The sequence below is a fragment of the Conger conger genome, chromosome 15, assembly GCF_963514075.1.
Source record: "Conger conger chromosome 15, fConCon1.1, whole genome shotgun sequence".
Classification (NCBI taxonomy): Eukaryota; Metazoa; Chordata; class Actinopteri; order Anguilliformes; family Congridae; genus Conger; species Conger conger.
In genome coordinates this window covers 25,433,070-25,447,750 of record NC_083774.1, presented here as the reverse complement: position 1 = coordinate 25,447,750, position 14,681 = coordinate 25,433,070, and the positions used below count along the sequence as shown (strand labels likewise).

At 44.1% G+C, this 14,681-nt stretch overlaps 2 protein-coding genes across 2 annotated transcripts in view; one reads left to right on the top strand and one right to left on the bottom strand.

The window, feature by feature from the left end:
* Positions 1-8,389, top strand: part of LOC133111170 (transient receptor potential cation channel subfamily M member 1-like) — a 40,549-nt gene extending 32,160 nt beyond the window's left edge. The window contains exons 18-27 of the mRNA XM_061221330.1: positions 87-218; positions 854-982; positions 1,232-1,360; positions 1,767-2,018; positions 2,399-2,591; positions 4,785-4,805; positions 5,112-5,256; positions 5,644-5,843; positions 5,978-6,110; positions 6,493-8,389. Coding sequence (XP_061077314.1) covers positions 87-218; positions 854-982; positions 1,232-1,360; positions 1,767-2,018; positions 2,399-2,591; positions 4,785-4,805; positions 5,112-5,256; positions 5,644-5,843; positions 5,978-6,110; positions 6,493-7,858 — 2,700 coding nt within the window. The 3' untranslated portion in view covers positions 7,859-8,389. The remainder of the gene's footprint in view (positions 1-86; positions 219-853; positions 983-1,231; positions 1,361-1,766; positions 2,019-2,398; positions 2,592-4,784; positions 4,806-5,111; positions 5,257-5,643; positions 5,844-5,977; positions 6,111-6,492) is intronic.
* Positions 8,390-11,037: 2,648 nt separating this feature from the next.
* Positions 11,038-14,681, bottom strand: part of LOC133111423 (ras-related protein Rab-8B-like) — a 16,850-nt gene continuing 13,206 nt past the window's right edge. The window contains exons 4-8 of the mRNA XM_061221765.1: positions 14,642-14,681; positions 13,145-13,234; positions 12,817-12,882; positions 12,209-12,259; positions 11,038-11,177 (exon numbers count right to left, since the gene is read on the bottom strand). The exon at positions 14,642-14,681 is cut by the window's right edge and continues 38 nt beyond it. Of these exons, the coding sequence (XP_061077749.1) occupies positions 11,088-11,177; positions 12,209-12,259; positions 12,817-12,882; positions 13,145-13,234; positions 14,642-14,681 (337 nt within the window). The 3' untranslated portion in view covers positions 11,038-11,087. The remainder of the gene's footprint in view (positions 11,178-12,208; positions 12,260-12,816; positions 12,883-13,144; positions 13,235-14,641) is intronic.

Genomic DNA, 14,681 nt, shown 5'->3' with positions numbered 1-14,681 from the left:
AAACCTGGCAGAGCAGCCAATATACTGTAAGGGCTAACACACTACACTGTGCCCTCTTACTGACCAGTGTTCCCCACTCCCTGCAGGTGATAGTCGGCATCATTTTTCCACCCTCGATTCTACTCTTGGATTTTCGCATCGGAGAGGAAATGTCTTACCACGGTTCTGGTGAAAACGAGGCGGGAAAAGAAAAGGAAGATGACAGCAAATCCAACAAGGTGCTGAACCCGCCATCAGCTACATTCTTGCCGCAACTCGCAAGACGCATTGTCCGGCAGTCAAACACAGTGTCCCACTATCAAACACAGACATTCTGCTCACAATGTGCTCTAGAGGAGCACAACCTGCCAAGCGCTGGCACACGGTGCTGTAACTTGCCCTGTGCAGTGGTATCAGGCACACGTGGTGCATCACCCTGGCAGCAAGGCTTTGACTTACTGAATCCTTACTGAATATTTATTATATTGAACAATTTATCTCCTCCTTCACAAATAGAAGTAATGTTTCTTTTTAAAATATATTTCACATTTTTCACTATTTTCCCAACTCAGTCAGACTTGGTAAAATAGTGATCTCCTGCAGCAGCCGCTCCCTCCACATCCGGAGATGGCAGACATGTGACCCCTCCAATTCATGTGATGCCTATTTTTGCTATTTTTCACACTGCATACGTACCAGTGATCACACATTGCCCATGTCGTTGGAGGAGAATGAGGTCCTCATATACTCAGTTTGTGCAACCGCAGGCACCCAGTCTGACCAGGAGTGGCCGCTATAGAGCGCTGAGACCAACAGAAATGCTGGCTGACCACCATCATTGACTGGGAGCCTGAGCCAATTGTTGCCTTTTCAGGATGGTGCTGCTGACACTGTGTCCAAGAAAGGTGATGAAGAGGAAGGCAGCAATGTGAGGAAAATTCCTATCGGGAAGAAGATTTATGAATTCTATAACGCGCCATTCACCAAGTTCTGGTTCAACACTGTAAGTTAATTGTCATAGTGTCTCCGAATTATTTGTTTTTTGTGTGTACAGATCAACTGAAACAAACTTCCACCTAAACCTATAATGTCTGTATGGGCTAATGAGATCATTGCAATCATTCCATTGAATGTTCATCTTGTTTCAAAATACTCCAATCCCACAAAAAATGCCTAGTAAAGCTTGTACTGTATCTTCCATCAGGTCTCCATAACTGGTGTTCTTGTGGTGTCATTCTCTTTCCCTGGGCAGATTTCATACCTCATGTACCTGATGCTGTACAACTATATCATTCTGGTCAAGATGGAGCGCTGGCCCTCCCTACAGGAGTGGACAGTCATCTCCTACATCTTCACCCTGGGGCTGGAGAAAGTCAGACAGGTATAGATGATTACCTCACCGAATCAATCAGTTGTAACTTCAAATCAGTGACAGATAGTAAATGAAGAAAGGATACTACTATTCATCACTGTTGGACTGGAGAAAGCACATTCTAAAAGCACCCGATTCTAGAAATCGCATGAAAATAACCACTTTGGTGGGATGCACCAGGGCATTTATAATGAGGTTTTCTACTTTCTACAAACTATTGTCTAGTACATGTTGAATTCTGTGAGAACAGCCAATTGACCACTGGAACACTTGCCTTTCAAATACTGCCAAAAAAAACGTACAACAGCAGAGCATGCCAACCCATTAGAGGCATTCTGCAGACAATACGAGTGTGTGGGGGTTTTGGGTGTGCACCGCGTGGTGAATCTGGCTGACGGTTTCTCTGGCTCCTCAGATCCTGATGTCGGAGCCCGGGAAGCTGAAGCAGAAGATAAACGTGTGGCTGCAGGAGTACTGGAACCTGACGGACCTGGTGGCCATCTCCACCTTCATGCTGGGCTTCCTGCTGCGTGTGCAGAGCGAGCCCTACATGGGCTACGGCCGCGTCATCTACTGCGTCGACATCATCTTCTGGTACATCCGCGTGCTCGACATCTTCGGCGTCAACAAGTACCTGGGCCCCTACGTCATGATGATCGGGAAAATGGTGAGGGTCATGACTACTGTGGCATAGTAGGCTTTCCCTGATATACCCCCAAAATGATCAACACGCTGTACTTTGTGTCTCACAAGAGATCGGAATGCTGTACTTCTACTTACAGATGATTGACATGCTGTTCTTCAATTTACAGATGATTGACATGCTGTATTTGTGTTACAGATGATTGACATGTTGTATTTGTCTTACAGATGATTGACATGCTGTACTTTGATTTACAGATGATTGACATGCTATATTTGTGTTACAGATGATTGACATGTTGTATTTGTCTTACAGATGATTGACGTGCTGTACTTTTATTTGCAGATGATCGACATGCTGTACTTTGATTTACAGATGATTGACATGCTGTATTTGTGTTACAGATGATCGACATGCTGTACTTTGTGGTGATCATGCTGGTGGTGCTGATGAGCTTCGGCGTGGCCCGGCAGGCCATTCTACACCCAGACGAAGAGCCAACATGGCGGCTGGCGAGGAACATCTTCTACATGCCCTACTGGATGATCTATGGAGAGGTGTTTGCGGATTCCATAGACCGTAAGACTAGAATTCATAGTAAGACTCTGTTTCCTGATTCCAGGGCGGATGATCAGTTCCCAGCCTATTCGCTCCCCACAAAAATGCCACTTCCCCAGCATGCCGTCTAGTCCTGCCTGCCTCTCTCGGCCCCTTATTTAATCCAGATGTCACACTGTCTCCCTCTAGTGGCTAACTTGTGCATGCACACATTGGGGTTTTCATAAGAAAAAAAAATGCACAAACAAGGGATATCAGAGAAGGAGGTTGTCTGTGGTTGCATTGAAGACATTTAATCAGCTAGTGATGATAAATAAAGAAAAAACACATCAAGCAAAATGATCAGAAGTTCAGGAACACTGTTTTTATTCGGGAACACTTTTATCCTAAAATGTTCCTGTTCAATTCATGTATTATACTGCTGTAGCACAAAAGAGCAATGCCTGTTTGGTTAGCCAGTCACCCACTCATATAATACTGACTTGTAATGAAATATAGTGGCATATTTAGCACTAGACTGCAAGAATATGAGAATCTAATGATTAAATTGTCTCATTCTGAAAAATTAGGGGCGGCACGGATGGTGCAGTGGGTAGCACTGCCGCTCACTGCAAGGAGGTCCTGGGTTTCAAATCCCCGTCGGCCAGGGCCTTTCTGTGCGGAGTTTGCATGTTCTCCCCATGTTTGTGTGGGTTTCCTCCAGGTACTCCGGTTTCCTCCCACAGTCCAAAGACATGCAGGTTAGGCTGATTGGAGAGTCTAAATTGCCCATAGGTATGAGTGTGTGAGTGAATGGTGTGTGTGCCCTGTGATGGACTGGCGACCTGTCCAGGGTGTATTCCTGCCTTTCGCCCAATGTATGCTGGGATAGGCTCCAGCCCCCCTGTGACCCTGTTCAGGATAAGCGGGTTAGGATAATGAATGAATGAAAAATGAGGTCTACTGTATTTGCAAAGAGGTAGTCAAAACATTAGCATAGCTTTCATTCAGGAAGAAAGGTCAGTGATTCAATTTCTATACAGTTCAAATTTCACAGTATTCATGAGCACACAAAGGCAAGTATTTCACCTGAACTTCCTTTCATTTTGCATTCAGTCTCTAACAGAAACTAATTGCAGGTAATTCAAGATTTTCTGTCAGGTCACTCGTTATATCACATTATATTAGATTACACCATTTGGCAGACACTATTACCCAGAGGACCTTACATAGATTAGCTACATTTTTCATAGAATGCACACAGATGGATATTAAAAAGAAATGGAATTTGGTTTATTACCGTGCTCAAAGGTACAGTGGTAGTGCCGTACCTGGGAATCAAACCCCCAACCTTTGAGTTGTAAGCCAAGCTCCCTTATACCAAACTTAATTGTTTCATAAGGCATTCTGTGGAGTAAATCTGAATGATATATTCGCTACCCATCATTTCTGAGCATGGCTAAAATGCTTTCACAGAATGATGAGTGAACTTTGCCACTAAGGGAACAAAAACCAGGAATCTCCCTAATCTTCCAAGATCATCCGCCTGCTAGTATTCTCACATGTGTACTCTCACTGTGACATCTTCTGGGACTGAACTTGAATTCATATATTCCACCACCTCATAAATATCCTCTGGCCAATTTAAGTCCTGCACAGGCACATATGTTACAATCAATCTCTTAAATACACAACTATGATTTAATATGGAATATTAATGGAGTGTTCTCTTCTTAATGCTTAATGTTAAAATACAGGGTAGCCTGTGTTAATTTATGATTATACTGTAATTGAGCTTTTTTCTGACAGGTCATCTCACGCAAAGAAATGTTTGGTCCAATTGAAAACATTCACCAAAACTGAAATGGTGTCAAAAATGATAACTATCCTTTCAAGCCAGTCAGATGTGGTCCCTCTGATTGCAGTTGCATACGTGCTCACATTAGTATATACAATTTACCAGCTGTCATCACTGAGGGATTAACCTGTCCTCCAACTGGTGTTAGCACACTTGTAGCATAGTATGGCGTTTGCCTGTTGGTTAGTATGCTGGGACAGAGCTCTTTACAATTATTCATGAGTACATAGTGTGTACAGTGGATGAATCTAGCATGCAATTACTGGCAATATAGATAAAATGTCTTTCTTGCGACAGGAATTTAGATTTATTTTGCTTGATGTTTGGATGCTATTTATCCTGCTATTCTCTGTGTCCCTTCTTCAACGTCCCTTAACTACTGGACATGCATGTAGTCTACGCAATGGAGATCAACCGTAAGTATCATTAAGTCATAATTATGAGAAGACAGTGGCCTCTTTTAACATAACTTACATTCTTTTGGAATTCCACCAAACCATGGGTCATGCCAAATTATTTGGTTTCTTAATTAAAAGTTTGATACGAAGCACATACCAGTTGTGACCCAAAGTTACAGAGCATAATATGAACTCAAGGTGCACTCAAGACAAGAACAAACATGTATAGCTTATTACGTACTAAGAAACTGTATACAATGGTTAAAGTTTGTGAGCTTGTGTAGCTGGAGATCTGGAATAACAGTATTTTGGCTGATTTGGCAGCTCCGTGCGGGGATAATTTGTATGATGAAGACGGGAAGAAGCTGCCTCCCTGCATTCCCGGGGCGTGGCTCACCCCTGCCATCATGGCCTGCTACTTACTGGTCGCAAACATCCTTCTAGTAAACTTACTCATCGCCGTGTTCAAGTAAGTGATCCAGCGCTGGCTAGCAAAGCACACTAGACAATAGAGCATACAATGTCCAAAACTATCAGAAATTACTCTTTTGGGGCTCATGGGTGGCATGTTCTCAGCGCACCACACTCCAGATCAAAACCTGACTATGCCAAAGCCAGACCTGTATGCTAGACTTGACTATAAACTAGCACAGCTATTTTCATTATCATCTTGACCAACACTGGCCAGCTTGTGCTGATCAATGCTATTTATTTAAGCACTGAGTGCAGGATCTAGCCTACTACACAAACCCCCAAGTTCAATTGTGCTTCTGAAAAGGACTCACCATAACTGTGTTGAGGACATCTGTGAGGAAGGCATAACAGATCCTTTGACTCAACTTCTCCTTTCTGACAGCAACACCTTCTTCGAAGTCAAATCCATCTCCAACCAAGTGTGGAAGTTCCAGCGATATCAGCTCATCATGACGTTCCACGACCGGCCGGTCCTCCCGCCACCGTTCATCATTTTCAGCCACATGTACATCCTTTTCAAACGCATGTGGTGGCGCTGCAAAAAACGCGATGGCGACCCAGACGAGCGCGATCGCGGATTGAGTGAGTTCGGGAGCGATTCCGAATTTTTGGCTACATTGCTTTAATTAGAACAAAAAATGCACGACAGTCTAAGCCAGCCATGGTGCTATTTATTAAAACATGTACACTAATACGCACACTTTATTCTCCAACAGAGCTCAGATTGACTGGAGAGGAGCTAAAGAGTTTGTATGAGTTTGAAGAGCAGTGCTTGGAGGAATATTTTCGCGAAAAGGAAGATGAGCAGCAGTCCTCCAATGATGAACGTATTCGGGTCACATCTGAAAGGTAACTTTTCTTATTTCCTGCAAAAGCTATATATTACATGACCCATACATTTTTACAATCCACACAAATAGAAAGTAGCTTGATCATTTCTGCTGCAGCTGAAATATAGGAAGGTGCATTCGAAGAGGTGCATTGTGGGTTATAATGTGATTTGAAAAAATGCAAATTAAGCTTTTAACTAGCTGCAGTCTACACACCTTTATAAACGTGTCCTGAATCAGTAGCCTAGTCCTTCAAATATCAATGTTTCAGTCCATAACATTAGCATTGAGGAAAAAAAGTAATTCCATTTCAAATGAAAACCACGGTAATCACCCCCAAAGAAGTTATCTTTCTCATCTATGCTTGTATACTATATCCTTTGTTTGTGTGCTGCATCCAGGGTGGAGAATATGGCAATGCGTCTGGAGGAGGTGAACGAGAGGGAACACTCCATGAAGGCGTCCCTGCAGACTGTGGACTTGCGGCTGATGCAGCTGGAGGAGTTCTCCGGGCGAATGATGAACGCCCTGGAGAAGCTGGCGGGGGTGGACAAGTCAGACCTGTGCCGGACACGCTCGGGGGCCTCAACTTGCGAAAACGCCCTGCAGCGGCACAGCAGCATCAACAGCGCCGACGGCTACAGCCTCTACCGCTACCACCTGGACCTGGATGACCGGGCGGCCGACGAGGACGACAAGAAGAGCCAGCTGGGCACGGAGCAGCAGAGCTCGGTGCGCAAGAGAAGCTTCCGCCGCGCACCCAGCGAGTACGGGCAGACCTTGGACGTGGTCGGCCCGGGAGAAAGGAGAGCCCCGCCCAGCTCGTGTGTGGACATCCTGATCTCCCCCTGCGACCAGGACACGGCCAAGGATGAGGAACTGCCGAGCGAGCAGGCGCCGAAAACGGACGAGCCGAGCGCACAGGCGGCAAAACCGGACGAAGCCGTCGCTCCGGACAGCCAGGACGCGCTCGACACCGTACTCGCGGCCCGGGGCGGGGCCTTGGAAAAGGCCAAGCTGGACGCGGCCGTCTCGTTCCCACTGGAGAAGTCGGAGGCTCTGAGGTACTATCCCTCCGAGACCGCTGGCACAGACCTGTCTTCGGCGAGCGTTGCGGCCAAGAGCACCATCGTCTTCACGCCGGCCGCGGGCACGGACGAGGGCAGTTGGGCCAAAGACTACAGTGCCCTCATGGAGCATGCAGCCAGGGCCCCAGCAGCGGGCCAGTGGACATGTTTAGAATACAAAGTCCACCCCGCCCTGTTCGGCCACCCGCCAAAAGTGTCCATGGTGAGGCCTCCAGAAGAGCCTCCCACCGCGAGCGAGGCTGAGGAGCCAGCAGGGCCGGACACGGAGGAAGATACCGAACAGAGGAGAGACGGTAAAGACCAGGCCAGGGAGAACAGCCTGCTCGTCCCGGAGGGCCGAGGTAGCTTCCACCAGGGACGAACAGGAAGGGAAGAAAGGGTGAGCGCCACAGCAGAGAGTCGAGGGAGAACAATGAGCGAAGACAAAGGCAAAGTCATATGGAGGATAGACACCGACCACCTGTTTGTGGCTGACGACAGGATCTTCCCGTCTACCAGGTCTAAGAGTTTGAACGCCAATCCCCGCAAGACCAAAGCGCAGGGGGACAACGTGGACAGGCCTAGAGCCAGACGGAGTTTCGAGGACATCGTGGCCGCGTGCCAGACCTCGACAAATCAGCTCGAGGCCACGAAAAAGGAGATTCCCGAGATAAAGACCACAGATGAAACAGACTGCTAACTCTGTGGGTGGCTGAGAGTGAAGCCCTGCGTCTCCACTGTACATTGAAAGAGAGATTGTCCTCCAGAAATATCAGTGGTGTTCCTCATAATATGCATCTCAAAGAGGACATGAAAACATTTTTCATATATGATCTGTAGTTCAAAGTTCCAAAATGTCACCCCCTCCAAGACAAGCAACGCTCTCCAAGATGTAAGATTGTTCACGCACGCCGATGAACATCTGGGCCACAAGCAAAACTCAAGACACGAAAATGTGTATTTGGGCTGCCTGGTGAAGTGGAGGGGGAGGGAAGTATGGGATATTGAAAATAGAAAATTGTTACATCTAATGTTCAAAATAGTTCAGTATGTGTTAAACAACCCAAGGACAGATTTTTTCAACATGAGCAGTCTGTTAACTTATAGCCTTTCTAACCGTGTCCACTTACGATGGAGACCACTGGAAAAGCAATGTCAAAAGCAGATACACTTTTAAAGAGTTTGCATAGCACAACTGTCAACCAAATGGTGGGTAAAAAGGGAAAGTATTTCTGTAGCAAAAAATAATTTCATCGGAAAATAAAGTGGGGAGAACAATGTGTAAACAAGGCTGACTGGTACAATTTCTTTTTAAGAGTAAAATAATTAGTACTAAATGATTCTTAAATGTTTCTTTTAGGGAACTGATCTAAAATTTGTAAAGAATTTAAAACCTGATTGTTATGGCTCATTACAGCATGAAACCTTTAAAGCTATAATACACAAACACACATGAACACACATGAATCACCAGTAATTGATAAACAGATTTCTTATGCAATCTTTATTTTAGTTGAATGTTGTAAGAAAAGAAAAAAAACAGAAAAAAGAAAAACCAAAGGAACATTCCTCGTAACTTGTTACAACAACAACAACAACCAAGTTGGTGCATTAAAAACACATTAACCAACCAATAAACAGCATCTGCTTAAAATTAAGGACACATAACAATGTCTTTCAGATCTCAGTTAATTTGGCAAAATCTGTTCAATGGAGTGCCATCACGGTTACATTATCAGAATAGTGCTTTGGCACTGTACGAATATAGTCGATATGAAGATGCACACATATAAAAATTATGGTCCCATGAACATAACAAAATGTTATTTCCAGAAATGTGAAATACGCGGCCAAAAATAGCACACAGGCACACATTAAATGCAACTGGAGAAGCCAATAGGCATTTGACAGAACCGTGACTCATTTGCCAGGGGGCTCAAACCCACTGACCCTTCTGTTTTTGAGTGAACTGTACATTTGTGGTTTCCCCCTAAGCACGGTCATGGTCACAGCTGTGACACTGAAATGTCAACGGACAGAAAGACGAAGTGCAGCTGAAAAGAGACACTTACTGCTCCGGAGGTTTTGTAAACAATATACTATATAATAACTGCTTTTTATGAAAACACAATTATAAAAAAGAGGGGAAAAAAAAGCATGTAGCCAGATCGTTCCCTGCCTACGAGAAAGTTAAAAATAGTATGTATGTTAATATAAAACTAAAAAAATAACAAAAGTTAAACAGTGACACATTTCAGTTCAGTTGACAGGAAATTCAAGCATGCATTAAGTGGTTTTCCTATGGTTTTCAGCTTTCACACACACACAGGCACGCACGCACGCACACACACACACACACACACACTCATATACCACACACAGTACAGGTAACAGAATACCCCTTTTCAGTCCTCAATGATAGGAAAGTGAATCAGTCCAGTTTTTAGTATACATAAAAAATAACAACTATGAGGAACATTAATACACAAAGGTCACAGCATATTTTGCTGCTGTGTCAATAAGGACTTGTATGGAGACCTGCTCTTGATTCTTCTCACAAGACTGACCCTTGACCTTTGACCCATGGCACACGGCATCACCCCACACTCCCAGGCCAAAGCCATTACTGGAGGGCAGGCATTTTCTGCTGGATGCTGACAGCAAACTGCACATCACATCAGTCGCATGCAGTCAAAACAAAATCCACTTTAAATAAGAGACAAAAAGCTAAGTTGAGAGGACATTTAGAGCTTGAAAGCACGTTACATCTTAACTCTCTGGCCTGTTAACTTTGTGTTTAGTTTTCACATGCTTTGGTGTGTTGTCAGTATCTAAGGTGCAGGGATATTTATGGGCTGGAAGACTGAGGCTAAGTAGGAGGGCTTATTGCACATTTATGGTTCCTCCAACATGGCACATCTGCAAAACCCTCATGTCTGTGACGTCAAGTGTATTCCTAATCTCAAACAAATCTAAAATAAACACTTCATTCATTTCACTTTAAAAATGACATTTCTGCTCAAAGGGCAAGATAAGGGTTTCCTTCCACTCCTCTTATGACGTAATTTAGCTTCCTGTACAATTTACTCTATAGGAACATCCTTCCTTTAGTCTTAAGGCTAGAGTGCAACAGGCAGACTGAAATGTTTCAACAACAGATTATTAATCTCTTTTAATTAGCCTCTTTTCCTGCTTTTTGTTACATGTCCATATTCCCTGTGAAACACACATAACGGTTAACACATAACTGGCCTATGTCCATTTCAGCACAGTAAGACATGAATAAGACATTTTGAACATAGTTTAAAAGAAGACACAGTAAAGGCTTTTCATTTCAAAGAAAGAATTAAGACTTGTGTTACTGTCAATACGATTTGGTCAACTTTAGTAAAAAAAAAAAAAGTACAATGTAGGGGCCACACACACACACACACACACACACACACACACATTCATAACAGTACGTTCTGCGTTACATCCTGCTCCTCCCCCTGCCTGGTGATTGGCTCGTTGGTTTTGCGCTTCTGAAGTGCATGCCACAAAGACAAAATGTAGAATCTTCCCCCGCCCCGTGTCATTTCCTTTGCTCCGGTCATCGCGGCACACAGAGGCCAGTTTGCAGGCAGGGCGTAAAAGGAGAAACGCTGTGCATGATGGGTAACGTGTCCGGCCGTACGGGGGGCTCTGTCCCTAGCGTTCGTCCAAGTGCTCTGGAAGTGCTGCGGCCACGGAAACGCACGGCGCTCTGCAACAGCGTTCTTCACCGGGCGACTGCGAGAGTGTGCTTTCATAGAAGCAAGGAGCATGCCAAGCCGGGGGCACAATGGCGGTTTGGGGGGGGGGGGGGGGGGGTGTAATGGTGTTTGGGGGGGGGGTGTAATGGTGTTTGGGGTGGGGTGGGGTGGGGGTTGGGGGTAACTGGGGCTCTGTTACAGCAGCGTGCAGCGGAAGAAGCTTCTCTTGGACCGGTTCTCTGAGATTTTCACCGGCCCTGCTCCCCCTGGTGGAGTGTTGTCATTCTAAGAGAGGGAAGAGATAGACCATGAAACTTAGCAACAGCACTGCAATGTTCAGTCAGACATGTTCCCTAGCAACAGCACTGCAACGTTGAGTCAGGCATGTTCCCTAGCAGGAGCACTGTAACGTTCAGTCAGACATATTCCCTAGCAAGAGAACTGCAACATTCAGTCAGACATGTTCCCTAGCAAGAGAACTGCAACATTCAGTCAGCCATGTTCCCTAGCAACAGCACTGCAACGTTCAGTCAGACATGTTCATTAGCAACAGCACTGTAATATTCAGTCAGACATGTTCTCTAGCAAGAGCACTGCAACATTCAGTCAGATATGTTCCCTAGCAACAGCACTGCAACATTCAGTCAGACATGTTCCCTAGCAAGAGAACTGCAACATTCAGTCAGACATGTTCTCTAGCAAGAGCACTGCAACATTCAGTCAGCCATGTTCTTCCCCTGTACTTTACCTGCATCTAAAAATGCTCATGTGATCATAACCAGGCATGATAGTATGATCAAGAGGCTGTTCAGACCAGCCCTGTGTCAAATTGTTTGACAAGCTTGAATACATTACATTACATTATTGGCATTTTGCAGACGCTCTTATCCAGAGCGACGTACAGACTAAGCTGGAGACAATCCTCCCCTGGGGCAATGCAGGGTTAAGGGCCTTGCTCAAGGGCCCAACGGCTGTGCGGATCTTATTGTGGCTACTGACCTTGCGGGTCCCAGTCATGCACCTTAACCACTACACTACATGCTGCCCCTGTCTATACTTTAGACACCAGTAAAATTACTGCAGATTACTCACATTTTTTAAAAAGCTATACATTTTTGTTAGTAGTGTATTTAGTTCAAAATTCTCAGGGGTCTTCAGATCATCTAGAATATATATATTTTAAATTACTTGAGCCAGGTGTGTTTCACACAGTGAGTTTCACACAGTGCGTCTTATTCCACAGTAATCCTGTTACTTACAGCTGCACCAACGACCAAGTATAGCCTTTCTTTTTCATGTACATAATGCAAACTCACCATCTTTCTGTTGAGTCTGGCCATGATATCTTTGCCAAGTGTGAAAAAGGCCTGGAGTGGAGAAAGGTAGTTTACTGTAATTCACATTCACTGAAGGGTTCTATTATCACACACAATGACCAAAAGCCAGAGGCTTCATTAACCAACACCATCTGGGCCAGGAGGGGAAATATTCCCCCAAACATTGCAGTCCAACTCCCGAACAAAAATGATTCTCAACTAATGTCCATTAGCATTCACCAAAAGTAGAGGATTCAGAGAATGTGAGTCATTATTATTTGATTCAAGTCTTAACGTGTCAAATATTTTTGCACAGTGAGATGTGTGTTAACCATAGTAAAGTGTGGAACTGTAAGTACTGTATTAACGCAATTTAGTAATAAGGATCCTTCCTTTTCCCAGCAATGAGAACATGCTCTGCAGAGATACAAATGTTGTAATCTTATATTTATCCAGCTGTCACACAATAATACAATGTACATTCTATACAATAACTTAATTGGATAATCGGATATATACCAGAAAACGGCTGGATAATAGGACACCGTATATTTAACAAATGGTGAATTCATGTGAAGTGGTGTTTTGCTTCCAAGGTTTTTGCTCACCTCTTCCACATTTAGGCTGGATTTTGCACTTGTTTCCAGGAACTTTATCCCATAATCTATCGCTAACTGCAAAAAAAAACAAAAAAACAAGAAAGGATAAACAATGCGTTCAACATACAGTAACGGAAATTATATATTTCTCATATCTGGTATGAAGCATATCACCACCAAAATAGTATGTCATGAGGGAAAATTAAAAATGTAAATAGCGGGCTAGAATAAGCAGAACCTGGAGAAAAGAACATGTTGAAAGCGGTGTCATTGTTCATCAGCGTCAGCAGTGCAGCGTTGTCGCAGACAGACCGTGTAACGTGCAGGTCAGAGTTACCTTCTCTCCTCTCTCTTTGGACACTTGTCTCTTTTCGTTCATGTCACATTTGTTCCCCAGGACCATCCTCTCCACATCAGACGAGGCGTGCTGGAGGCCGTTAAGACAGAATAATAGTGAGGAATGCACACTTGTTACAGTAAAAGCACACGGCATGCAAAAAGCCACAAAACGAGGGGAAACAACCGGGTGGCCCAAGCAATGAGACATGCAATATTAGAATGGAAATCAGAATTTATGGTTATGAGTTTATGAAACGCACGTAAAACATAAACGATGTCATTTCAATTCAACTTTATTTCCATCTTGCTTTTCGCAGAGACACTGTCACAAAGATGCTTGACGGAGCAACTGCATAAGAAAAATAGGAAAAGCCAGGCCTGTAACCCAAAAAACAATCAAGTGAGGTATTATAAGAATAAATAAATATAGATAAATAAATACAACTTTTTTGCAACCAAAAAAAAATTCTGATTTAGCTAGACGCAATGTTATCTTCACAATATTGCATGTCTCATTGCTTTGCGTGAACAAATCATATAATCTGCAGTGCAGAGACACTCCAGCGTGTGGCAGCAGAGAGTGACGAGAGATTCACTGCTCCTTTCAGCTGAGTGAAATACAGCCAGGGCGGCCTGTAGCCTAGTGGCTAACGTGCATGACGGGGACCCGGACCATTTGTGGTTCAAGCCCCGGTGCAGCCATGATAAGATCCACCCTTCAGCAAGGCCCTTAACCCCACATTGCTTCTGGGGGGATTGTCCCCTGCTTAGTCTTATCAACTGTAAGTCGCTTTGGATAAAAGCATCAGCTAAGTAATGTAATTCAATACCCAACAGAGTTTAATTAATACCCACCACAATGTGAGCTGACACTATAGTCAAATACCTGTTTTTAGCAAGTTAAAACCGCAACAGACGATGCTTATCAACTCACGATATCATGATAAATGACACAGAGGCAAATGGACCTCTATTAAATCAACACTGCCAGCAAATCTGTCCAAATGCTTTGATCAAAATACAATGGAGTTTGCACTGAACAACTCTTGTACTCATTTGTGCGGTCCTGCATACTCTATGGAAAGCCAACGATGGCAAAAATAGTCAAATGGTTATTTTTGACTGTTTGACCAGGCAGAAAATGTGGTTGTCAACAGGGAAATACTTCAGACAAATAGAATCAACACATCAAATTTTAATGCTTCAAAAACGATATTGCCCTTGATGCAACGTGCCAATCTACACACAATTCCTGTATTGCTATTGGCTGAGGTTCTTTTAAGCCTGTTGATGTAAGCAGTAAAGCTATGCTGACACATAATTTTTTGCTTGACCAATAGGTCAAAAATAACCGCGGCGAGGCGTATTTTTAAAGATGTTTTGGTTTCGTTTGACGAACTGACTTTCTCTAACCATGTGAGAAAGCCAGCACTCAGATGGAAGATTCAGGCAGCCAATGGGAGATCAGCCTTCAATTTCACCCAATGGCACTCACCTCCTCGATATTGCGGATCCAGTTCTTGATGTTATCAAAG